General features: G+C 41.4%; 1 protein-coding gene across 1 annotated transcript; it reads left to right on the forward strand.

The window, feature by feature from the left end:
• The first annotated feature begins 571 nt into the window (after nucleotides 1-571).
• On the forward strand, nucleotides 572-26,245 carry COPB1 (COPI coat complex subunit beta 1). The gene is made up of 22 exons (XM_063438143.1): nucleotides 572-694; nucleotides 1,564-1,710; nucleotides 3,103-3,332; nucleotides 5,401-5,570; nucleotides 6,397-6,511; nucleotides 8,031-8,123; nucleotides 9,182-9,319; nucleotides 15,202-15,321; nucleotides 15,489-15,596; nucleotides 15,685-15,831; nucleotides 16,372-16,517; nucleotides 17,029-17,125; nucleotides 17,465-17,625; nucleotides 18,575-18,695; nucleotides 18,909-19,136; nucleotides 20,555-20,734; nucleotides 21,093-21,237; nucleotides 21,877-21,996; nucleotides 22,839-22,984; nucleotides 24,128-24,217; nucleotides 24,634-24,789; nucleotides 25,395-26,245. The coding sequence occupies exons 2-22, from the start codon at nucleotides 1,620-1,622 to the stop codon at nucleotides 25,452-25,454; spliced, it is 2,862 nt and encodes a 953-aa protein (XP_063294213.1). The 5' UTR covers nucleotides 572-694; nucleotides 1,564-1,619; the 3' UTR covers nucleotides 25,455-26,245.
• Nucleotides 26,246-27,313: the final 1,068 nt, after the last annotated feature.

A 27,313-nucleotide genomic window follows, 5' to 3' on the forward strand; every position in this document is an offset into this window, starting at 1 on the left:
TGTCTATCAGTGAGTATGTGTGTGCCTGTCGGTGTGTGTATATCTGTAAGTATGTGTGTGTCTGTCAGTGTGTATGTCTATCAGTGAGTGTGTGTGCCTGTCGGTGTGTGTCTGTCAATGTGTATGTCTATCAGTGAGTATGTGTGTGTCTATCAGTGAGTGTGTGTGTGCCTGTCGGTGTGTGTCTGTCAATGTGTATGTCTATCAGTGAGTATGTGTGTGTCTGTCAGTGAATGTGTCTGTCTGTCCTGGAGAATGTTTCCAGTTCGGCTATTATGGCCTTATATTAGAAATTCATTAACTTGCTGACAATTCTTAGTGTGAATAATCCACTCAAATGTGTATAGAGGGAGTTAACAATACATTTCAGGCGTTTGCCTTCCCCCGTTTATGTTCACGGGGTTTGCGTTCCATCAGTGTAGCATTTCCGGGGTTTGCGTTCCACCAGTGGGGCATTTCTGGGGTTTGCGTTCCACCCACAGATCATTTCCGGGGTTTGCTTTCCACCAGCGGATCATTTCCGGGGTTTGCGTTCCACCAGCAGTGCACTTCCTGGTTTTGCGGTTCACTGCTCCATTTCCGCTGACCCTCCCCGGCCGCCGTACTATTGATGTGGCCGTAGCTCTGCCAGTCCTTCCACGTCACCCTGAGAGCGTTCAGTGTCCGGAGCAAGACAGGGCCCCGGGAGCCGCAGGTAATTCTCCCTGGGGGTCACACACCAACACAGCGCCTCCAGGGGCCCCGAGAGACCCTATCCAACTCGGCAACCCCGCTCTGACTGCCGGGACTGCGGCCTGGGACACGGCAGCCGGAACTGGGGAGAGAGAGAGAGAGACAGACAGACAGGGTGAGAAAGAGAGACAGAGACAGACAGGGTGAGAAACAGAGACAGACAGGGTGAGAAACAGAGACAGACAGGGTGAGAAACAGAGACAGACAGGGTGAGAAACAGAGACAGACAGGGTGAGAAACAGAGACAGACAGGGTGAGAAACAGAGACAGACAGGGTGAGAAACAGAGACAGACAGGGTGAGAAACAGAGACAGACAGGGTGAGAAACAGAGACAGACAGGGTGAGAAACAGAGACAGACAGGGTGAGAAAGCGAGACAGAGACAGACAGGGTGAGAAAGCGAGACAGAGACAGACAGGGTGAGAAAGCGAGACAGAGACAGACACACACACACAGACATGAACAGAGAGAGTGAGCCTGAGGGAGGGAGAGAGAGAAAGACACACACACAGACGGTCAGAGAGAGTAAGATTCAGAGACAGGGGGAGAGAGTGAGACAGCGAAATAGTTGAAAAGGGGAAATTAGAGTGCACATAGGGGGAAAGACATGCTTATGGCACGAGGTGTTCAGTCGATTTTTTTCCTTAATTTACTATTTTCCTTAAATTAGTTTCGAGTGCTGAATATTCAACTTCACTAATACATGTTTCAAAGGTGCAAATAGATTGACATTTACAGAATACACTCGACTCACAATTTTAACACCATCCATTGTCCTAATATTGTAATTCAGCATTTTGTATTTTATGAATAAAATATCTCACCCTTTAGGTTCTACTGCGTCAGTGATCCTGTGTTTTATTTCAAGGCATTAAACGTCAGGAAACATGACTGCGGCAGAGAATGTGTGCTACACACTCATCAATGTTCCCATGGATTCAGAGCCCCCGTCTGAAATCACCCTGAAGACTGATCTTGGTAAATAAAAAGCCACTTCGGTGACACTTTCTATTAATGCAAACCATTACTCCGCCATGGAGGGTCATTTACACAATGCATTAGTCATAAGGGCTCATTATTGTCTCTCACACCTTCCAGCTATTGAAAAGTGGAAGCAGCCTGGAATAGTAGAAGAGTGTGCTGTGAGTTTGCTTGGGGTCGGTGGGAGTTCTCAAATGTTGCAGAATAATATGACTACTTCCACCTTTTTCCCAGATTTGTGCACAATGCACGTTTTGAGCTATCTTTCAGCAATTTTCACTGAGCCAAGAAATGCCAAAGATTTTAAGTTATGCCAGGCACCATAACCACTTCATTGATTTTGTGGTGCTTGAAGTCTGTATGTGCATGGTTTCACGGTGAAACGCTGAACATGCCGAATTTAACCCCTTTTCTGCCGGTGGTGTAACTCCACCTCTGGTGGTGTCTTAAGGGATCATCACGATAATGTCAATTCTCTGCAAATTTAGAAGCATAGACGCTGATTCATTGGCTGAGCAAGATCAGCTGGCACTCTCAGTCACTGAATGAGTGGTAAGATTGACAGCCAGTTCTGCAGAAGTCAGATTCTGTTAAACCTGCTAGGAGCCCAGTGGGCGCTGTTAATGTAAAATTATTTGCCTCATTAACGGGGAACAGTGCAGTGTTAATCTTGGCGTCAAATTTCTATTTAGTTGTAATCGTATTTTTTTGACTAAAAAAAAAATATTTTAGCTTTAGTTGTATTTTAGTAATCTGAATTGTTTTTAGTTTTAGTCGACTAAATCAAAAAAAAAATTTAGATGACTAACATTTGACTAAAATTGTTAGCCAACAACATTAAAGCCAGGAAAACAAAGCCGTTTTCCTGGCACTATTGAATCCTACAGTGCCCCCTTCCCTCTGGGCTTAAGGGGTTTAAAACCCCTTCAGTCACTTACCTGAATCCAGAGCTGATGCCCCTCGGTGCTGGGTCAGGCTCGGCCCACGCTCCTCCCCCGCTGACATCAATGCTTTTGCTGTGGGGAAAAATCTGGCGCTGGACATCCTCATGCAGAACTTAAGGACGTCCAGCGGCCGATAACGGACCAAAGGTCCGTTTCAATCTAGGAAGTCCCTCTAGTGGCTATCTGGTAGACAGTCAGTCACTAGAGGTGGAGTTAACCCTGGATAGTAATTATTACAGTTTCTCAATAACTGCAATAATTACTATTGCATGGTTAAGGGACATGGGACATTGCACACAAACCACTTCGATGAGCTGAAGTGGGCTGGGTGCCTACAGTATCCCTTTAACACTGCCAGCAAGCCATTTATTTAAGAATATCTGGGTGTGGGTGTCTGTTCCTATATTTGCAATGATAATCTTGATGGTTTCTTTTCTCTCCCTAGAAAAAGGAGACATCAAATCCAAGACAGAGGCTCTGAAGAAAGTTATTATAATGATTTTAAATGGCGAGAAGCTGCCAGGTCTCCTGATGACGATCATTCGCTTTGTGCTGCCCCTCCAAGATCACACCATAAAGAAACTGCTTCTAGTCTTCTGGGAGATCGTCCCCAAAACTACCCCCGATGGCAAACTGCTGCAGGAAATGATCCTTGTTTGTGATGCTTACAGAAAGGTGAGCAGGCTTTACTAATCTATTACATGTGGCTGTGAATGTACAAGGCTATATTAATCAACATGTGGCTGTGGATGAACTAGTATGCTATACTAATCTACTTCACGTGGCTGTGAATGCACTAGCATATACTAATCTATTACATGTGGCTGTGAATGAACTACTAGGCTATACTAATCTACTACATGCGGCTGTGAATTGCTCTCTCCTGGTGCTCCTCCTACCTCTCCCAGCGCTCTTTCAGTGTTTCTTTCTCTGGCTCTGCTTCTTCTCCCCAACTCCTCTCTGTTGGTGTCCCCCAAGGTTCAGTCCTTGGTCCCCTACTGTTCTCCATCTATACTGCCTCCCTTGGTAAACTCATTAGCTCCTTTGGCTTCCAATATCATTTCTATGCAGATGACACGCAAATCTACCTGTCCTCTCCTGATCTCTCCCCGTCCCTCTTGACTAGTGTCTCTGACTGCCTCTCTGCTGTTTCTAACTGGATGGCTGCCCACTTCCTTAAACTAAACTTGACCAAAACTGAAATTCTGGTCTTTCCTCCCTCAAGTGTTGTTACTCCTGTGTCTGTCTCCCTCCAAGTCAACGGTGCTACCATCAGCTCCACCACGCAGGCTCACTGCCTAGATGTTCTCTTTGACTCCGACCTCTCCTTCAAGCCTCATGTTCAATCTATCGCCAAATCCTGTCATTTCCATCTCAAAAACATTGCTCCGCCCCTACTTAACGCCAGATGCGACTAAGGTGTTGGTCCATTCCACTGTCCTTTCTTGCCTTGACTACTGTAATCTGCTTCTCAGTGGTCTTACGTGCTCCCAACTTGCGCCATTACAGTCCATAATGAATGCGGCGGCAAGGCTCATCTTCCTGTCTGCCCGCACCTCCCATGCCTCACCCTTCTGTCAGTCCCTACATTGGCTTCCCATAAAATATAGAGCTCAATTTAAAATTCTGGTTCTTGCTTTTAAATCTCTACATAATGTTGCTCCCACCTATCTATCCTCCCTTATACACAAGTATGTCCCATCTAGGCCCTTACGATCTGCTGAAGACTTACGTCTATCTTCTGTCCGTACTCCCACCTCTGATGCTTGCTTTCAAGATTTCTCGAGGGCTGCACCGTTCCTGTGGAACTCGCTTCCCTCCTCCGTTAGATGCTCACCCAATCTCCACTCCTTCAAAAAATCGTTAAAAACCCACTTCTTCATAAAAGCATATCAATTAAACTGTTAATAGCTCCCAACTGATTCCTCTTCTGCAACTGTCACTAGTCTAATACTATCTTTACCTTTTGTGTCATTTTACCCCACTCCCTCTAGCATATAAGCTCATTGAGCAGGGCCCTCAACCCCTCTGTTCCTGCGCATCCAACTTGTCTGGTTACAACTACATGTCTGTTCGTCCACCCATTGTAAAGCGCTGCGGAATTTGACGGCGCTCTACAAATATCATAATAATAACTACTAGGCTATACTAATCTACTACATGTGGCTGGGAATGCACTACTAGGTTATAATAATTTACTACATGTGACTGTACTAGGCTATACTAATCTACACATAGCTACAGATGCACAGATATATTACATTTTACTCAATAAATGCCATAGATGATAAGTGATGTAGTTGGTTCAAAATGCCATTGCCAATGAAACTGCATTATTTTGCTATAAAAGCTTGAATTCGGTCTATATGTAACTCTTGTTTTGTATTTGTATTATTATTCGTATGAAAATAGTAAATATTATTTTCCTTTTCATACTAGCGAGTACAAAAATATGAGACTGAGGGGCTTTAATAAGTCTGCTTTGTTTCCAATATGCTTTTTATTTATTCCTAGCAGATTATATTTCGGGTAAAATTATTTTAAAATGTAGGTTAGTTGCAGAGGAAGTATATAGACCGTTTCTGTAAATCTGAATCAGAGAGATGATCTGAATTAATAAAGGGCAAGAGATCCGGTTAAAGAACAGAAGGTTATGGCAGTTAAAATATGGCTTGTTACAATTGATGATGGGATTTTGTTTCCCCTTTTCACGAGGATATAACTCTGCAATATCTCTTCCTAGGATTTACAGCATCCCAATGAATTCATCCGCGGCTCCACACTGCGTTTTCTCTGCAAGCTGAAGGAGGCCGAGCTTCTTGAGCCCCTGATGCCAGCAATCCGAGCTTGCCTTGAACACCGGCACAGTTATGTACGGAGAAATGCCGTGCTTGCCATATACACAATCTACAGGTGAGATCTGGTATATCTAGGGTATTTAGAGGACACACAATGATGTTCTTTTAGTAATGTCTGGATCTGTAGCATTCAGAGGACAGGCTGTGATGTTCTAGTAATGTCTGGATCTGGGGCTTTCAGAGTACAGGTATTGGCATGTTTTTCTAGTAATGTGTCGATCTGGGGGATATTGCAAGTTCATCTAATAAAGTCTGGATCTCCCGTTGTTCAAAGGGCTGATAGACATATGTTCATCTAGCAAAGGCTGGATCTGAGAGTCCTGTGTCAATCTAATGCTAAAAACCTCAGAACTCCCAGCTCCAAAGGGTAAAGTGAGAGAGAAAAAAAGTCATATACATATACTAGCATTATAATGCACCAATAACGTCTGAAAACACAGTGAATGGTTGTTAGAAATGACAGTGAAGGCCACAAACCAGCAGCTTCATGTCCACATCTGATCCAGTACGCGCTGCACTTCCGTGGTAACATGTTCTGTGTACAAGTAGTTTTATTAAATAAATGTTTTAGAATGCTCATGATGTGACAGTTTGATCAGGCGTATCTGTGGAAAAGCCAGTAACAGACATGTTGTCCAGGCAATAGGTGACATTGATGGTTTGTAGAATCCACAGGGAACATATCTGATGGCTAGGTGAAAGTGTCTGTTTTTATCGTTCTGTTCATACTGTTATATGGTTCTTTGTTTTTCCTGTGCAAACTTGTCTTTCCTTTCTCTCTTTGAGTTAATATTTTGATATCTGCTCATTGCTATTTGTGCTTATTGCAAACAGCACATACTATTAGTGTTTAATTTTGAATGTTATTTATTGATTTCTAGAAACTTTGAACACCTTATCCCGGATGCCCCTGAATTAATCCATGATTTCTTGGTGAATGAGAAAGATGCAAGCTGCAAAAGAAATGCTTTTATGATGCTTATCCATGCAGATCAGGTGAGTATTGGTCTGAAGACTGCTGCGGCATTGTTTGAACTGATCATTGGGGCAAACGTCTGTTAACACGAGTGTCTTTAGCCTGATTCTTGTTTGTGAGGTCGGAAGTGTTTAGTATATAATGTCAGTTTCTTTGTACGTGGAATATACCCATCTACCGTTTTGTCACTAAAATGTTTCTTTACATAAATCAGAATCTTCTCGACAGATGATCTTCATCTGACCTGGAAGCAGTAAATGTATCTGTAATAAATATTGAGCGTATGATTATTTCTTGATGTGGAGGTGACCACCTGAAACCGCAGTATGAGTGTCACACCCTCCGTAACGTTTACTGATAATTAAAGCACAGAGAACATAGTGTGATCTCATCCGCCAATCAGATTCTCAAATTTTGAGCAGGTTCTCTCCCAGCATGTAATTCTGCAGAGAGTAGTATGCAGCCATTTTGCCTTCCTCTGCTTTTAAGGGAGTTAGAATTTGTTTATTACAGAAACAAAGAGATTTGAAGGACCACTATGGTGCCAGGAAAACATACTCTTTTTCCTGGCTCTATAGGTCCTTGGGCCCCCCTCCCGCCGGGCTCTAGGGGGAGGAAGGGGTTAATCCCTTACCTTTTTTCCAGCGCTGGCGCTGGGTACTCTCCTCCTCCTTTCCCGTCATCGGCTGAATGCGCATGCACGGCACGAGCCACGCTCGCATTCAGCCAGTCTCATAGGAAAGCATTCTCAATGCTTTCCTATGGACACTGGCATCTTCTCACTGTGAAAATCACAGTGAGAAGCGCAGAAGCGCCTCTAGCGGCTGTCAATGAGACAGCCACTAGAGGCTGGATTAACCCATTTGTAAACATAGCAGTTTCTCTGAAACTGCTATGTTTACAACAGAAAGGGTTAATCCTAGATGGACCTGGCACCCAGACCACTTCATTGAGCTGAAGTGGTCTGGGTGCCTATAGTGGTCCTTTAAAAGGTGGGAAATAGAGCATTAAACGTTGAATTGAATGTGATTTGAATGCTATGAACCTTTCTAATTGAGACACTTACTGTGCATTAGAAGATAAGTCTGTTTACGCTGGTTCTGTTGGATAAGGAGATTTCTTTGTGCGTATGTATGTGTGTGTGTGTGTGTGTGTGTGTGTGTGTATATATATATAATATTATTATTATACTTTTATCATAAAAATCACAAGAGTTTTACTGCAGAAGCACATAGATGCCATCTAAATATACAGTTGATTAACTGGATGGAAAAAAAAACTACATTCGTTTTAATGTTAGTGGTTTGACGCTTGTTGCATGATTGCCCTGATCACTGTTGTTTTACTTAAAAGCCCGCTGTGATTTCCTCTCAATGCTCCCTGAATACCCATAAGCTGTGGATGTATACAACGTTGGCCTTTAATGATTGGCCACTGTTGTAAATGTCTTTTTGCTCCTGTAGCTTTTTGAAGCATGTTAACATTATTAATTGTTAAAGTTTTTGGTTGATGCATGACTTCTTTCTTCGTCTCAACCAGGAGCGTGCTTTGGATTATCTGAGTACCTGCATCGACCAAGTACAGACATTTGGTGATATCCTACAGCTGGTCATTGTTGAGCTCATATACAAGGTGTGTACTAAGGGCGCACTCTGTGAGTGGCGTGGGTTGTGGGCGTGCTCTTGGTGCGGGTTGAGGGTGCAGATTATGGATGAGGTTTCACTGGAAAATATATTTATTTATTTTTTCTCTCTCTATTTTGCTCGATATTTGAAGCTGGTTCGATTAGTTTGCTCATTTTAATAGCTTTTATTAAAAAGTGGTTTTCTTGTTACTCCCTGTTTAATTACTTCTCATTACTTTTTTTTTGTAAAGCTTTAATCTTTTGCTTTATGAACAATACACAAATTTGTAGTTGGCCTTGAGCTGTAGATACAATGTTGGCTGTGACCTGCATGTTGGTTTTGTCTTCACCCCTCAACTCCTAGTCTAATTTAGATACTGCATGACTCCTTACCTCTATTCTGAGTCTATGTGCGCAGTGTAAGCGCTATATTTATCAATCATAGATGGCATTCTCTTCTGTAAGCTCCACCTGTAAGAGGCATAACGTGTTACTGGCCTGGGTGGACATTTGAAAGAAACATCATCTGTATTCCTAATGCTACATTACTGATGCCCCTCCCACATGTGTAGAAATAGAACAATTTAAATCAAATAATTTTCTTTGTCTCCACCGGTTTTGCCACTACCTCATCTTCAAGTGTGGCTCCAGCATGACTGGTCGATTCAATGCTTCTCAGAGGAGCATTGGAGAACGTGGGTGCGTGCGCAGCGCTCGCCACGGTGCACCTACGATTCTTCCATAGAGAATCATTGTATTCAAGTATTTGGTTTGGCCAACCGTGATACTGCTGCACATGTGCTCTTAATGTCACAGAATGCTATGGTATGAGAGCCAGGAACTAAGAATCGTGGTATGCTGTGCTTCCAAACCTCTTAGTTAATTAAATAAAAGGTTTTAGGATGACAGGGGAGGCCAGAGGCAATATAAAACCTAAATAAGATGAAGTTAAAATGCTTACAGTGTCTCTTTTTAATTCATTTATTTGTTTTGGTCCTGTCCTTTGGCCTGATGTAAGGAGCTTTGTGTACATTTACATTCTCTAAACCATGTCTACGTTCTGCAGGTCTGCCATGCCAATCCATCAGAAAGAGCTCGTTTTATTCGGTGCATCTTCAACCTCCTGCAGTCTTCCAGCCCAGCCGTGAAATATGAAGCAGCAGGGACTCTTGTAACATTGTCCAGTGCACCGACCGCCATCAAGGTAACATGGGAATTCCTGGTACACTGTATCTTCATAAGAAGAACTTTTTAAAGTCCTTGCCACGGCCACAGGCAGGTTTTAAAATGAGACTGACCTCCGCTAGATGAAGAAGTGACTCCACCTACTAGGCGCTTTTTGTTCTGGCCCTTGGGGTCTAATCTGTCCAGTATGGTTTGAGATTTCGTTCAGCCGCCTGATAAGTATATTGCTACTGTAATAAGACACTCCCTAAAATGTGAGTTGATAGAATTTGAAATTTACTTTGAATTACTATCTAAAATTGCCCAGTTATTGTTATAATATATCTCCAAGCCAGCTATATTTTAAGTTCTGCTAATTTGGCGTCAAATTTGAAATGAGAATTCACACTTTAGTGAATAACACTGTGTGTGCCGGGATACAATGATTTAATCCGCCCCTTGTACATCGTAACTTAAAGGACCACTCTAGGCACCCAGACCACTTCAGCTTAATGAAGTGGTCTGGGTGCCAGGTCCAGCTAGGGTTAACCCAATTTTTTATAAACATAGCAGTTTCAGAGAAACTGCTATGTTTATAAATTGGTTAAGCCTTCCCCCTAATCCTCTAGTGGCTGTCTCATTGACAGCCGCTAGAGGCGCTTGCGTGATTCTCACTGTGAAAATCACAGTGAGAGAACGCAAGCGTCCATCGGAAAGCATTGTAAATGCTTTCCTATGCGACCGGCTGAATGCACGCGCAGCTCTTGCCGCGCGTGCGCATTCAGCCGACGGGGCGGAGAGGAGGAGGAGGAGAGCTCCCCGCCCAGCGCTGGAAAAAGGTAAGTTTTACCCCTTTTCCCCTTTCCAGAGCCGGGCGGGAGGGGGACCGTGAGGCTGGGGGGCACCCTCAGGGCACTCTAGTGCCAGGAAAACGAGTATGTTTTCCTGGCACTAGAGTGGTCCTTTAAGCAACGAAATGGGTTGCTATGGTGCATATAGTCCTTTAATTCACCATATATAACCTGCTCTGCCAGTTATTTTCCTAAAGTTTATTCTTAGTGGCCCAAAATGAACCCAAATGGCCCAGAAAACTTCCACCCTGATTCCTGGCTGATTGTATAACGACCGTTACTGGATAACCATAATTTAGTGAGACATTTAAAAAAACAAAAAACGTAGTCTTCATTTGCTTATAGAGGGCTTGAAAGTGTTCCCCATCAGTACGTAGTATAGTTACATGTTACATAGCTGAAAAGAGACTTGCGTCCATCAAGTTCAGCCTTCCTCACATATGTATTTGTTGTTGATCCAAAAGAAGGCAAAAAAAAACAGTCTGAAACGCTTCCAATTTTGCAACAAACTAGGAAAAAATTCCTTCTTGACCCCCAAAATAGCAGCCAGATGTCTCCTTGGATCATAAAGCTATTACCCGACTAATTAGAAATTATATCCCTGTTTGTTATGTTTTTGCAAGTATTTATCCAATTGCAGTATAAACATTTTTATGGACTCTGATAAAACCACCACTTCAGGCAGAGAATTCCATATCCTTATTGCTCTTACTGTAAAAAAAAAACTTTTCTTTGCCTTATATTAAATCTCCTTTCTTCCAGCCTAAATGTGTGACCGCGTGTCCTATGTTTATCCCTGTTTATGAATAGATTTCCAGATAATGGTTTGTACTGGCCCCAAATATATTTGTATAATGTTATCATATCCCCTCTAAGGTGCCGTTTTTCCAAACTAAAGAGATTTAAATTATTTAACCTTTCTTCGTAACTAAAATGCTCCATTCCTTTTATCAATTTTGTAGCTCGTCTTTGCACTTTTTCTAGTGCCATGATATCCTTCTTTAGAACAGGTGCCCAAAATTGCACAGCATATTCAAGGTGTGGTCTTACCAGCGATTTATAAAGAGGCAAAATTATATTTTCATCCCGAGAATTTATGCCCCTATTTATACATGACAAAACCTTACAGGCCTTAGCAACCGCAGATTGACACTGCTTATTGCCTCCTAATTTGTTGTCTATAACAATTCCCAAATCCTTCTCGTGTTTGATTACCCCTAATTCACTACCATTTAGGGTATAAGTTGCTTGTGCATTCTTGACCCCGAATCGCATAACTTTGCATTTTTCTACATTAAATTTCATCTGCCATTTTAGTGCCCACTCCCCCAATCTATCTAAATCCCTCTGCAACAAAGCAATATCCTGCTCACATTTTATTACTTTACAAAGTTTTGTGTCATTTGCAAACATTGATACATGGCTTTCAATGCCCATTTCAAGATCATTTATAAATATGTTAAATAGAAGCGGTCCCAAAACAGAACCCTGAGGGACACCACTTACCACTTTAGTCCAGCCTGAACATTGGCTTAAGGATAGAGTACAATGAGTTGTCATTTACCATTAATGACAACTCATTGTACTCTATCCTTAAGCCAATGTTCTACCCAAGAACAAGAATATTCATCTAGACCAATTTCTTTTAGTTTGAAGACTAACCTATTGTGTGGAATTTTATCAAATGCCTTGGCAAAATCCAAGTAGATCACATCCACTGCAACACCCTGATCTATACTTCTACTTACCGTATATACTCGAGTATAAGCCGACCCGAATATAAGCTGAGGCCCCTAATTTTACCCCCCAAAACTAGCAAAACTTATTGACTCGAGTATAAGACTAGGGTGGGAAATGCAGCAGCTACTGGTAAATTTCTAAATAAAATTATATTCATTGAATATTTATTTACAGTGTGTGTGTATGAATGCAGTGGTGGTATTATTTTTTTTTTTATTATTATTATTTTAATTTATTTTTTTTATTATTTAATTTTTTTTCGTCCCCCCCTCCCTGCTTGATACATGGCAGGGAGGGGGGCTCCTACTCCCTGGTGGTCCAGTGGCATTGGTAGTTCAGTGGAGGGGGGGCTGGCAGAGAGCGCTTACCTCTCCTGCAGCTCCTGTCAGCTCCCTCCTCCTCCGCGCCGGTCCGGCCAGCTCCTCTGTCAGCTCCCAGTGTAAGTCTTGCGGCCGCACTATGACCCCGCGGCTCTCGCGAGACTTGCACTGTGAGCTGGCAGAGGGAGCTGAAGAAAAGGTAAGTAAACGCTCTCTGACAGCCCCCTCCTACACAGCCCCATTGTCTGTATTATGGCAATGTAAGTTGCCATAATACAGACAGTGACTAGAGTATAAGTCGAGTTGGGGTTTTTCAGCACAAAAAATTTGCTGAAAAACTCGACTTATAGTCTAATATATACGGTACTTCTTCATGCATTCTTTGGCTATCAATGTCTCATTTTCTAGTTTAGCCACTTTAATTGCCTTTTTGCAAGTATTATTGGCTTTCTTATATCTTATATAGGATGCCTCTGATTTGTCCGATTTTTAAATGCTTTAAATGCCCTTTTCTTATTTTTAATCTCTTGTTTTACTTCTATACTAAGCTACATTGGTTTCAATGTGTTTCTTTTATATTTATTACCCAATGGTACTTACTTAGAAATGTACCTTTCTAATATTTGTTGGAAGATGTTCCATTTATACTCAGTGTTTTTTCACTAAGGAGTTTATGCCAGTCAATATCTTGTAGAGCTGCCCTAATCTTATTGAAATTTGCTTTTTTTTTTGTAAAGTCACTTTTTATTATCTGTCAACAAAGTGGACAAGCAAACATGGCAGTCAAATTGTATAGCAGTGGGACACGCAGGTCTCCATTCAAATGACATCAACAACAGACATGTTGGATGCGCAGGTCCACAGTAGTTAGGCATACAGTTGGGCGTGGAGTAAAAGTGGCTGCCTCGCTCTATGTGGTCCGGGTGTGCTTATTGGCCAGTTTGCCTTTGTACAAGCAATGATGCGGTAGAAAACAGCATAGGTGTTTATGAACAACGGGACGCGGAGGTCCCTTAAAAAGTAGGTCGAAGTGACCATAGTAAGTGTATCGTAGCGATAGCATGAAACGTTTCGGTTTTATTTTCATTATTTAATCATTAGCTAAATATGTGTGTTTGTCTCCAGTGTAGTTGGCGTGGTTGACTTGGAACTTTATATGGCGGTGTCGCCAGTTGTGATTGTCAGTGTGTGTGGTGTTGTGTCTGCGGAGCGGCGAGTCCTGTGGGGCATCACCGTCCTCGACCAGGCTCCCCTCACGTCTATGGTTCGTATTTGTCGGTTATCCCACTCCCTATGGGTCGGGGGGAGAGGAGGGCGAAACTCCTGCGTCTGCTTCGGTAAAGCTGGTGTTGGGCCTGTTATGTGAGAGTCAGGGTAGGGTCATGTCTGTCTCGGATTTACTGTTGCCCACCCAGCCCCCAATGTCGTGTCAGCGTCAGGTAGCTATGTGGTCGTTGGGGTAGTTGTTGGATGAGAGCTTCGCCTGGTGATGCTAGGTGTATGCTCCGTGTGCTAGTGAGGTCCTCGGCGTTATTCCCCTGCGGTTGACCTCGAGATTTGAGGTAGCGTTGTGGGAGTGTGAATGTGTGTGTGTGTGTATATACCGCGATGGTTGCGTTAAGGATCCCTGAGCGGGGAGTGCGGTGCGTGCTTCCTGGGCTATGGTAGTCCAGTGGAAGAAATTTGCTTTTTTAACATTTATGTTTTTTAGTATACCCCACGTGCTTTTGATTTTTTGAGTTTATTTAAAAAATTTACATATTGTGATCACTATTTCCCAAATGCTCCCCTACTTGAATGTTGGTCAAAATATCAAAAAGCATCCTTTCTAGTTGGTGCTTGTACCAGTTGTGACATAAAGGTGTCATTTAACACATTCAAAAATCTGATTCCCCTTGCTGAAGTAATAGTCCCTCTATCCCAATTTATGTCCGGGTAATTAAAATCTCCAATAATTAATGTGTTACCCAGATTTGCAGCTTTCCCAATTTGCTCTGACACCTGTTCTTCCTGATTAATATTTACATTAGGTGGTTTATAACATCTCCCAACCAATAATTGATTTCCCTTCGTCTGCCACAAGCAGATATCTACCCATAAGGCTTCCACATTCTCCTTGTCACACTCCAGATGCCTAAGATTTGACTTTAATTCATGGTTGACATGCAAACATACTCCTCCACCCTTTTTTTTTTTTTTCGTTTTCCCTATCCTTCCTAAATAACGTGTACCCATTTAAGTTAACTGCCCAGTCATGTGTCTCATCCCACCATGTTTCAAATCCTTCCCGTGTGTGGTTACCCCAAATTCACTACCATTTAGGGTGTAAGTTGCTTGTGCATTCTTGACTCCGAATTGCATAACTTTGCATTTTTCTACATTAAATTTCATCTGCCATTTTAGTGCCCAGTCCCCCAATCTATCTAAATCCCTCTGCAGCAAAGCAATATCCTGCTCACATTTTATTACTTTACAAAGTTTTGTCATTTGCAAACATTGATACATGGCTTTCAATGCCTATTTCAAGATCATTTATAAATATGTTAAATAGAAGCTGTGAAGTACCATATTTCTGTTATGCCTATTATATCAATTTGTTTATTGTATGTTATTGACTCTAGTTCCCCCATTTTGTTATATAGGCTCCTTGCATTAGTAATAGATACCTCCATTGTCAATCACATGGTTTTAAGCCTTAGATAATTGCTTTCTGGCTTGAAGCACCTTCTATTCCTTTCCCACAGTATGCAAGAATATGGCAATCTAGTCCAACGTATACTTTGCTTTTCCAACAGACAACTACACAGTGCTTCGGGTCTCTGTAATAATTATACCTGTCATAACTACTGGATGTAGATTTTCATCCCAGAGTCTGTTTAACCCCTTAAGGACATGTCATGATTCCCTTTTATTCCAGAAGTTTGGTCCTTAAGGGGTTAAAGTTAAATCCGTGTCAGCCTGTTATAAAGTTTCACTAAGACTAATATACCGTTTGTTCTATCTACCATTAGGCAGCGGCTCAGTGCTATATCGATCTGATCATCAAGGAGAGTGATAACAATGTAAAACTCATTGTCCTGGATCGTCTGATTGAACTAAAAGACCATCCTTCTCATGAACGAGTGCTACAGGTGAGCAGAAAGTCCTTCCAGTGGAATTCCCATTAATGTCTCTTTAAATCCTGGCTTTGTCAATGTATTGTGAGAGATATCATTCTGTTCTCCACGTCTGTGGAGTAATAGGACACTTTATTGCTAAAAGGTTTTTCAGGCTGTATTTTTTATTTTTCACCCTTAAGGACCTGGTAATGGACATCCTGAGAGTTTTGAGCACCCCAGATTTGGAGGTACGAAAGAAGACTCTGCAGTTGGCTCTTGACCTGGTTTCTTCACGAAATGTAGAGGAGGTAAAACACGTGGTGTGTTTGTGTGAATTAGTGAGCGCTAAACTCTCTTGCATGCGCTCATGCCGAGTTCTCTTTGCTTTGGTTCCAGCTGGTGATTGTCCTAAAGAAGGAAGTTATTAAAACCAACAATGTATCTGAACATGAAGACACCGACAAATACCGGCAGCTTCTAGTGCGTACCTTGCACTCGTGTAGCGTCCGCTTCCCAGATATGGCCGCCAATGTTATCCCTGTGGTAAGTAGGAAATATTGCACTCGTATTGTGCGTTACGTGAATTTTCAGCAATACCTATAATAACCAGATAAACACTGGACAATGTCATTCGAGGTAGAAATTCTGGTTAATGGCAATGTAAGCCAGACTCTAGTGCGGAGGAAATAAATTGGGCAGTTGAGCCGTGGCTGTGTTTGAGACGCACTTTAACGAACAGAGGCTCACTGCCAACAGAGACAAAGTAGCAGTCGCTATAACTACATTAAATATAAGGTGCAGTCCGTAAAATTGATTTATCTGAATATGGAGTATACGATGGAATAGAATATCTTGATTTTAAAACGCAGGCGAGAAACAAGATAACTAAAGTTCTTTCAGTAGGATTGTTCTACTTTTTTATTTTCTGCAGTGCTATCATTAAATGTCATTAGCTGGTGATAGTTCCTGCAACTCTTAATAATGTTTATTTTCTGCAGCCTCTAGAACATGGCAGTAGTTAACATTTCCCGTAACGTTGCTCCCTTCCGTACTGACGATACTAATCGTCTAATTTTGTTCCAGCTAATGGAGTTTCTTAGCGATAGTAATGAGGCTGCCGCTGCCGATGTTTTGGAATTTGTACGCGAAGCTGTTCAGCGCTTTGATAACCTTCGACCTCTGATTGTGGAGAAGATGCTGGAAGTGTTTCATGCCATTAAAACTGTCAAGTATGTATTCAGATTGCATTTAAGCTGTCCCTTTGCATTTTAAAATTTATATTAAAAAAATGTTAAATATTGTTTCGGAACACGAAAAAATGCTTTGTTTAGAAAGGGGAAGCCTTTTATTCATTGTTCAGGCTCATCATCATTGCTAAACCGTTTAAAGAATTGAGTATATGTGATGTCTGATCCTCTCCTGCAGGTTAGACCCAGGTAAATGCACTTCTGGCACCATAATCACTAAAGAGGGCCTCATCGGCATTTCTACTCATCATGTAGTTGAAAATTACATGGTCGTTATCCGGTGCTATCAGCTGGGGGTACTCTCAGTACTAGCGGTTATGGTGCTTAGACTGAGCCTAGAATGTTATAGTTCATCAGATTTTTATTTAATTCTTTACTTCTTTCTTCTCATCCTACCCTCTTTCTTGACCCACGGATGCAGCAATTTTATTGCAGGAAATTCATTCTGTTGCCATCTGATGAGTCTAAAACACGCACGTTAATATTATTTCAGGATTTACAGAGGGGCTCTCTGGATTCTTGGTGAATACTGCAGCACAAAAGATGATATCCAAAGCGTCATGACTGAAGTTCGTAGGTCTCTGGGAGAGGTAAGCACTGCTTAAATATACAAATGTTCATCTGGTAACAAAGAAAAAACTAATTTCCTGGACATAGCTCACACACCATCCATTTAACCAATTCATTGAGTGAAGCTATTTCAAGCATTCTAGTTAATGAGTTGTCTGCAAACCTTAAATTTATTTTGTGAACATGAAATGTAAATTTAGATAATTGTAATATTTCACGAAGGTGAAATATGTTGTGTGTGTCGCCATGGATCCCACTGATCAGGGATTTCCATCACATGTGTTCCTACTACTACATGACTGTCTGCAGTAAATTTGGCATGGGTACGGATCTAGCAGTTGGCGTCCCTTGAATTTCAGGTCCCAATCGTTGAGACAGAACTGAAAAAGGAGTCTGGTGAATTAAAGTCTGAAGAAGAAGTGTCTGTTGGTCCTGCACAAAAGCTGGTGACCGAAATGGGAACTTATGTCACCCAAAGTGCCCTCAGTAGTTCACGGCCTGCAAAGAAAGAGGAGGACAGGTTAGTGCTATGTCTGCCAGGTTATAAATAATACTAAGCCAAAAAAAGACGTACAATAAACGGTCACTTAAAATATTCCAAAATGTTCTATGTTGTATGAGGTTTTATTTTGGAAATGGTGGAACTGTCCCTGCAGAGCATCATGAGAAATGTGGTCCCACAACCTCTTCAGTGCCAGTGCTAGCTTTGTATCCAAGGCCAACGGTGCAGATATCCGGTATCTGATATCCTCCTGGGGCACAGACATCTAGGAGACTGTGTGAGCTGGAATTGGGTGTAAAAAAGCATTCTAAGTAATGGCTGTGATGACTCCGTATGGAAGTGGGTTATTGTAAATTTCCTAATGAACGAACAGCAAGGAGGAGCTCCCTTTCTCCCTTCGTTCAGTTCTTGGCACGGATGAACTTGACTGTTGCTCTGAGCTTGCAGAGTTGTTTCATTCACGGGCTTTACTGAATATATTCAATATGTGTAGTGCAGGCCCCGAGAATTTGCAGTAAATGAGGCAAACTCATAGACAGGCCTGTTCTATTTTTATATTTTTAATGAATTAAAACTGGAGGCTCCACTCAATGTAAGATTCTGTAAGCTGTTTGCAGTTAACCTAAGGTTCCTTTAAATAATGTAACAGAATTAGTGTGCAATCTGTTTAAATTGTGTTAAACTGGGTTTGAATTATCTTTAAAGTATTCACTGTCTTCTGATTATAACATGCTGGGTTATTTACTGAAGTGTGAGTTCCCAGGAATTCCAAGTTTTAAGGGGCAATAGCTGGATTGGGAAAAAAAAAACCTTAACTGCAGTGTTTTCATTTTGTGTATTTTAGCTTCAAATCTAAAACTCCCTGTGTATTCCTGACAATTCATCCTGCAGTGAATAAGCCTGTTGGTGACTTCACTTGCACTTTCAGTAACGTGTCTCCAATCGGGTCTCTTCTCTTTCCGTTCAGGCCTCCACTTAGAGGATTCTTACTGGATGGCGATTTCTTTGTTGCAGCTTCTCTTGCCACCACTCTCACCAAGATCGCGCTGCGCTATGTGGCTTTGGTTCAAGACAAAAAGAAGCAAAACGTAAGTTTATAGTCTCTGCTTCCTAGGGACCAGGGTTTCCTGAGTGATCTTCTGTTTCCTGGTTTAAAGAGACTGTAACTGCAGAAGCAGCAGATGCTGGGATTTTGCTTCAAACAAGGGACATTCAGAGTGTCTTGAGAATTATGTTTGTGAATCTTCCTGTTAATTAGCAAGTTGCCTAATTTATCCACGTCCCCTTCTGTCTCCTTCCAGTCCTTTGTTGCCGAAGCAATGTTGCTCATGGCTAGCATTCTTCACCTGGGTAAGTCCTCTCTCCCGAAGAAGCCCATCACCGATGACGATGTGGACAGGATCTCGCTGTGCCTGAAGGTCTTATCTGAATGTTCTCCGCTAATGAATGAGATCTTTAACAAGGAATGTCGCCAGTCTCTTTCCCACATGCTCTCCGCCAAGCTCGAAGAAGAGAAACTTTCACAGAAGGTAAGAATTATTTGCACATTGCTCCCTTGGTCTTTGTACACCACAGTGAGTGTTATACAGAGACATATTGTTAATATATGGAGGGGACTCATGCATACACATCTGTGTGTTGTATGGAGTTAATATCAGATTGTGTGCAGTGCATATTATTGTAAGGCAATATTTTGGTTAAATAAACCTGTTAGTTTCGTGGTGGCTAGAAAACACTTCCTCCATGTATCCAACACAGGGGGGGGTGTATAACTGGTTGTAGGTTATGGACTAGATGCCTTTTATTTCATGCTGTTTATGGTCCTTAGATTCAACTTTATCCACTATAGTCCGTTGTAGTGATTATGTTGCTAGGACCATAGACATTGTCAGTTTGGTCCTCGAGCATCTGCAGCCTAGCCCCCAATTTGCTGGATTGCTAATTTAGAAATTCCTCTTCTGCATCATCAAAGTCCATTTCATCCAGGTTTAATTGAAATTGCCAATGTTCAACGTCCGCATTAACAAATTTCAATCGGGTCAGACAAGCTGTAAGTGTCATGGGGAAGCCACCGTTGGTCACATGACTTGACACAGAACAAGAGGATGAAGTCTGCTGTCTTCTAGTACCATAACCATGACAACAGGAGTGCTTTGTGTCTCTTTATTCTGCTCCAGTTGGGCTTCGTTCACATGTGATTGACTAATTTGTAGATATATAAATTGCTACCTTTAACCTCCTTGATGGCATTTTGGATTATTAATAAAAAAAATAAATCCTAAAAGTTCACCAAATCCTAAATGATTGCAGTTGTGATATTATAGAAAGTAAAAAATATTGCATCTTTTGATCTTGCCAGTTTCTCACTAGTATAATAAATAAAAATAAATGGAGGAAGGGCATGAATCGAGTAGTAATATATTACAAGACTTTACTGTTATTTAGATGCGCAGGTTTTTTCAAATACAGTGGATGTTGTTATACCTGCATGAAACAGCAGGGGGCACATTAGGTGGAGTTTTACCCTGGGGCAGCAGCTGCCGATTTTAATGTATCAGCGTAACTTCCATCACTCTCAGAATAGATCTGGGCCATAAGTCCTAGTCTGCCTAAGATTAAAGGAGTCGTAATATAAAACAGACTTAATGCTGACACAATCATCGGGGAGCCTATCATGTCCTATTTGGTTGTGGAGATTTTGGTGGCATTTTTCCATAATAAATCCACCCTGCTGTCTTGCAAGAAAGAGTTTGTCCTGTATTATTAAACATTAGAAGGGGTAAGCACTAAACCGATGATGGGCAGAATTCTACACACACGAGGTAGATTTAGAATGTCCTAAAAAATGCAAAATTGTACAAATGAAGTGTTGACCTCTCAATTCTCAATCGACTTCTTAATTCACTGGGATCTGCATTATACGTCTCGTCGTTTTCCTGTTAAACAGAAAGAATCTGAGAAGCGCAGTGTGACCGTGCAGGCTGACGATCCCATATCCTTCATGCAACTGACAGCCAAGAATGAGGCATCCTCAAAGGAAGATCAGTTCCAACTGAGTCTGCTCGCTGCAATGGGGACCACCCAGCGAAAGGAAGCTGCGGACCCTCTGTCGTCCAAACTAAACAAGGTAAATCTCTTTGAAATTAGCAGATCATCACACTGAGTTCATATTGCTGCACTGAGTAACTACGTATAGCATTAGTGTTTTATTGTGTACTGTTTAATAGCGTGTTTGTTTGTTTTATTCTTAAATCTTTCATACTCTAATTTAAGAGAGAAAAAAAATAAATTCAAGAAACCCCCAGTTTTTAGAATTCCTCAGCCACTCGACGTGTGTGTGTGTGTGTGTGTGTGTGTGTGTGTGTGTGTATATTTTACTGCATTTGCAATTGTGATGTGCAAAGTTTTAGTTGCATTATAAACTCCACTCTTCATTTTAAAATGGCACAATGTCCTCTACATACCATTCTCATTTTTCCTGGTAGGTTACACAGCTGACCGGTTTCTCAGACCCAGTCTACGCAGAAGCTTATGTACACGTTAACCAATATGACATTGTTCTGGATGTATTGGTTGTCAATCAGACCAGCGACACCTTGCAGAACTGCACTCTGGAGCTGGCCACTTTAGGTAAGGGGATGGGATTTGTTTCATGTCAACGTGGAGGTGCTAATACATAAAATGGGGGGAGGGAGGGAACTATTTCTTCTTCCTATTTGTTGTGGAGTTTTTCAAAGAATTCTATTGGTGACTATTGAGAACTTTGTTCTTGTGTTACTGTAAGTAGCAAATTCATCAAAATGTGTGAAGTTCTATAAAATAGAAATAGAGCAAATGCACAATTCTTAGTACAGCAATGATGTCTGCTGGTGCTCTGTGCTGCCAGCAGGTGGCATTAAATGTTTATTCTAAATCTTTATAAGAAGCCAAAATACTAGAGTATTGCAGTATGCAATGATGCATTTTTTTAATTGTATTTTTTATTGGGCTAACCTATTATTTAAAAGAATAGCTTCCGAGAATTTTCCTCTCTTCCTCAGGTCTAAAACATTATTGGACAGTAATCTCTTAAAATCTAGTAAAATCTTGTCTTTGAAATATTATGTTAGACAAAAAAAAAATGTGTCCTGCATTAATGGCATCTTGTCTACTGGACTGATAAGACTAATGGCTTAATCTACATTAAATGTATATACTCAGAGCTTTACAGAAATGGTGACATTGTGAAGGGCTTGCAAGCTCATGTCTTTCTTTCCTTGTACCTGGTAGGTGATTTGAAGCTGGTGGAGAAGCCATCTCCTCTGACTCTTGCCCCGCACGACTTTGCCAACATTAAAGCTAATGTCAAAGTTGCATCTACAGAGAATGGGATCATTTTTGGGAATATTGGTGAGTGTGGTATTGCTGGGAGCGTTCACTTGTGTGGGATCATATAATTACTGGAACAAACCGTTATTGGTAGATTATAGGGACCCTATAATGATTAAGTAGTTAATCAGTTTGATTTTATTGCTTCATTTTTTTTATTATTTTTAAAAGGCTTGGAAAGTGTTTGTCTGTATTTATGGTGCAGTGTGAAGAGTAAGAAGCCAGACAATGGCACTTCAGAAAAGTTTATTTCGCAAGTAATCTGTGCCACAAAGTACCCATCACATTCACGTTTCACCAGACGTTTCATGCCAGGCTGATATCTTGTACTGAACCCACCTATTAATTGCAGAACTGAACGCACATCACCTGCAGCATCTAAGTGGCGGCCCTCGTATACATAACTTTACACTTGGCCAATCACACGACATACATAGTTCCTTATTGACGTAGCACTTACCTAGTAGATGTTCCTACAGTTTAATAACACCAGAGCTCTGCCAGGCCTGAGATTGTGCCCACCTCCACTGCATTGACCAGACTAAAGACGTCCGCAGTGGCTGAATGATTTAAGTAAAATATTGTTCCAGTGCTAGAAGGTGATAAACCACCAATGTTTCAAATCGGTGGTAGCCGGAAGCCAACTTTATACAACACAAAAATGGGGTCTACTAGATGCGCTACTGCAGCCCTATTATGAAAAACTTGGGTTGCACAAGTGGATCCCATTTTGCGCTCAGTCTTTGCAGTGCGTTGATATTACCCAATTCATACTTTTTTATCTTGTCCATCCAAGCTTAACCGAGTGATCTCCATGGGGTGCTGAGCAAATCTAAATCTCATATCTCCAATCCCATTTACAGTGTATGACATATCTGGGGCAGCAAGTGACCGAAACTGTGTAGTCCTGAGTGACATTCACATTGACATCATGGATTACATCCAGCCGGCATCCTGCACAGACACAGAGTTCAGACAGATGTGGGCGGAGTTTGAGTGGGAGAACAAGGTAAGTGCGGCATTGAACGAGCTGCGACTTCCTTCTTACATTGGTGTTGGGGATTTTATTACAGTGTATATTTTCTGCCATTTCCTGACCCCGTTATGTTTTACACCATTTCCAGCCCTATATATTAAATATTCCAACCAATCACTACATCCTTAAAGTGATAAATAATTTGTGTCATATTCCCCCACATTCTGCTTGGAAACACTTCCCCGAGCAGCGTGCATCCCCCTTTAACACAAACACTGGAATAATTGCTTTAATAATAGTTGCTTTTGATAGAGATCAGCCTGTAGGATGGTTCTCCTGTTCTGTTACTCAATTCTTGGCATAGAAGTAAATGTACACCTTTATCTGCATTTCTCCCAGCACTATGTGTATAGGAAATTGTATCTTCATACCTTAATGTAAGGTTGTACGTGCACGATGGTTACACATTAAACAGAAAGGAAGACATTTAAGGGAACACTCCTGACACCTAAAGCAATTCAGCTTGCTCTAGGCACCATTACGACTTCATCTAAGTGAAGTTGGAATAATGCCAGGAGGTCCTGAGCTTATTCTTACCTTAAGGGGTTAAACAGATTACAAATGTTTTAACCCCAAAGTAGCGAAAAACTGCACCAGTCTGCTATGCACCTCTCCTTCCAGTGATGGTCCAAGGCTTCAATCAGCCTCAGAATTGGCACTGCTGATAGGCTGAGAAGTCAGCTGACACACTCGGCCTATCCAGCTTCTCATATCTCAAAGGTACGAGAAAGGTACGTACCTTGTTGAGACGAAGTTATGGTGGTGTTAGTGTTTCTTTAAGGTGTTAATTTCCTGTCTCTGAGGCTTCCTAAAAGTACCAATTTCAAAAGTTTCACTTAGTAACACCTCCTAACTGTCAATCAGTCAGCTGGAAGGGTTTCCTGTCTCACTTAATTCAAACTGTCGTACAAATCTCATGTAAGTGACCCTCACGGAGAAGCTTTGGTTTATCGGTGATGGGGTTGATAAATCTAAACTGAATAAGGAACACTCCAATAAAAAACACATTCTATCGAATTTTTATTCTTTTAAAACTTTATTTGGAGTTTGTATTTTTCTATGACAATTAACAAACAGTGTGTCTTTAATTACGTCACTCCTGTTCTTTCTTCGTAGGTGACCGTTAACACAAACATTATCGACCTGAATGAATATTTGCAGCACATTCTCAAATCTACAAATATGAAATGTCTCACCCCAGAAAAGGTATGTGATGAGATCTATCAGGCTGGTTGTGACAAATGCATATATAAACCTGAAGAGTTAGCTGTAAATCAGTAGGGATTGCAGCAACCTGTCATTAAATCAGGAAGTGGCTCAGCCAATCCCGATGCTCCCTTTTTCATTGGTAGCTGAACATAGTACATATGTCTGGCCAGGATTATGGGACTTGCATAAGAAAAAGCTTCATGACCTGCGCTAGTGAATGGAATGGTTACTGTATTTTGTGATGTTCTGAGTACATTGTGAGCTGAATGACACGTCACATGTATTGTGTGCTCTTCTGTGTGTTGTGTAGCAGGGTTGATGTTGTGTTAATTGTGCTCAATATTTTTGTACTTGTATTGCTTGACATTATTTGTTGCATATACAATATAACTCACTGTGTGTTCCCCCGACAGGCTTTGTCTGGATACTGCGGGTTCATGGCTGCTAACCTCTACGCTCGTTCCATATTTGGAGAGGACGCACTCGCCAATGTCAGCATTGAAAAGCCAATTCACCTGGGTCCAGACGCCCCTGTGACCGGCCACATACGAATTAGAGCCAAGAGCCAGGTAAGTGAAATCATGTCTCCTTTGTGCGATTAAAACATAGTATTTCATAAAGACTCCATAGCACAAAGCAGGGACTAGTCTGAGGTTACAAAAGGCTGTTCAATCCCAGCAGTCATGACAAGGGACGGCTGTGGGATTCAGGCATCGTCAGGCGTGTTTATTGGGAGTCATAATCTGTGTGGTCTTTGTTAGACCTCAGTGTTGTAGTCTCATGGCACCTGGCAGTTAAAATAAATTTAAAATTAAGATGGCAGCAGCCACGAGTGACTGCTTCAAGTAAGTAGAATTACAGTCACCGGACTCTAACCTGACATGTCACATTTGGGGGGTCTTTGTAAAATATATATAAAGACCCCCTAAAGTGACATTCACCTTAAAGTGCTTGCTAGCCAGTTTAAAATGATTATTCAGCATCACATCATGGTTCATATTCTGATTAAAATAACCCATACTGACAAATCCCAGCCCTCACTTTAGCAGTAGCTTAAAAATCTGGAATTGTGTTTCCGGTGTTTCCCTGCGTGGTATAGAGAAGACATCTAGTCCAGATCTGTTCCATTGCTCCTAGTTTTTTTCTGTAAATGATTTGTGCTTTTTCTTTCTAGGGAATGGCTCTGAGTCTGGGAGACAAGATTAATCTATCTCAAAAGAAGACAAACCTATAAAGCAGGTTCCGGAATCCATTCCATGAGATATCTATCAGCAGTCGGCTGTTAAACTTGGATCTTGCTGTCTCTTGTTTCCTCCCTGCTCTCAGTGTGTAGTAGCGTTTCTGACTGCACCGACGCTGAAAATTCCTAGCAAGTTGAGATCTCTGCCATCATGATTCAGTAAACCTACAAGTTCAATATATATATTTTATTTTTGGTCTTATAATAATACTGTGTCCTAAACTCCAAGGCTCTGTGTCTGTGCTCATCTGTTGTGACAATTGACAATAAAACAGTCCTTTTGATTACTTTTGTAATTTTCCATATTTATCCAGATATACCTGTCCCCTTCCTGCTACTACATGTGCTGGTCATAGTCAGTTAGAATGTGGACAGCCACTGTGTATTTATACATCCGACGATAGCTTCATGATCAAAGACTTTATTTTACAATTGTGTGGTTCATTTATTTTTCAACATTTCATAGATAGGGACTTCACTTAAAGGACCACTATAGACACCCAGACCACTTCAGCTCAATGAAGTGGTCTGGGTGCCAGGTCCATCTAGGGTTAACCCTGCCTGCTGTAAGCATAGCAGTTTCTGAGAAACTGCTAGGTTTACAATGGGGTTAATCCAGCCTCTAGTGGCGGTCTCATTGACAGGCGCTTCCGCGCTTCTCACTGTGATTTTCATAGTGAGAAGACGCCAGCTTTCCTATGGACTGACTGACTGCGCGTGTGGCTCTTGCCGCGCATGCGCATTCGGCGGAAGAGGGAGAAGAGTCCCCAGCGTCGAGGGAGCCCAGCGCTGGAGAAAGGTAAGCCTTTAACCCCTTCCTCCCCCTAGAGCCCGGTGGGGGGACCTATTAACACTATAGTGCAAGGAAAACAAGTTTGTTTTCCTGTCACTATAGTGGTCCTTTAAATAAATGCCCTTTGTATAACAAGTTTGTGATTTCACAAGAGCTTGTTACCTCATGCTGTAATTACAGTGCAAACAATGAATGTCATTATCACACATACTAGACAAAGCCACTTAGTAAGGGGTTAACTGCTCTCGGACTGGGAATTGGGGCATATTCACAAACTTGAACTCTATCGGGAATTCAAAGTGAATTTATAGTTTTTTCCCAAAAAGTTGCTTCGTTGGAAAAATTCTCCTAGTCAGTAGTTTTCAGTTTTTGGATTAAATATAAAACTCGCTTTAATGCCTCAACAATTCACAACTTAGTGACTAACTCTGATAACAACCAGAAATCATATTTTCGAGTTGAAATATTTTGCCCAGCTGAGCCCTGTTATTAGATTATTACTATATGTTTCAGTCTTAATTTTCAGAAAGAGCTTTTTATACGTTGAGTGCAAACAATGTGGGTCAGTTATTCAAATCTTGAACAATGTTTGTTCTGTGAGATTTTCATTAGACGCGCACGTTAGCGGTTCTGAAATAAGTGTATTCACAAATATCCAACACGATCAGAAACTGCACGGTTTATTTACTAAAAAGTGAAATCAATACAGATTTGAAAAATGTACCTGTGATTTATTGTCTAACGGGAGATATATTTTTCCAAATTGCACTTTTTGATTGTAGTGTTTAAATTGTGTTCACTGTTCACATTTCATGTAAGCAATACAGTGCTTGTCGCTGAAAGTGCGATAATTATTATAGAACCGAACAAGCTGGATGTTAAAACAATCATATGTGTCATCACCTGACCTGCCCCTCACAGGAGATAATTTAAATAGTCCAATCAATGTGAATGGATCATGTCCCCAGCTGCCCAGCGCTGGTTGTGCACACACCGGCTATCCATCAGAACGTGCAATTACTTTTTATGATTTACAGGATTCTAATGGAAACAGCTGGGA

This window comes from Pelobates fuscus, chromosome 12 (genome assembly GCF_036172605.1).
Source record: "Pelobates fuscus isolate aPelFus1 chromosome 12, aPelFus1.pri, whole genome shotgun sequence".
NCBI classification, from domain to species: domain Eukaryota; kingdom Metazoa; phylum Chordata; class Amphibia; order Anura; family Pelobatidae; genus Pelobates; species Pelobates fuscus.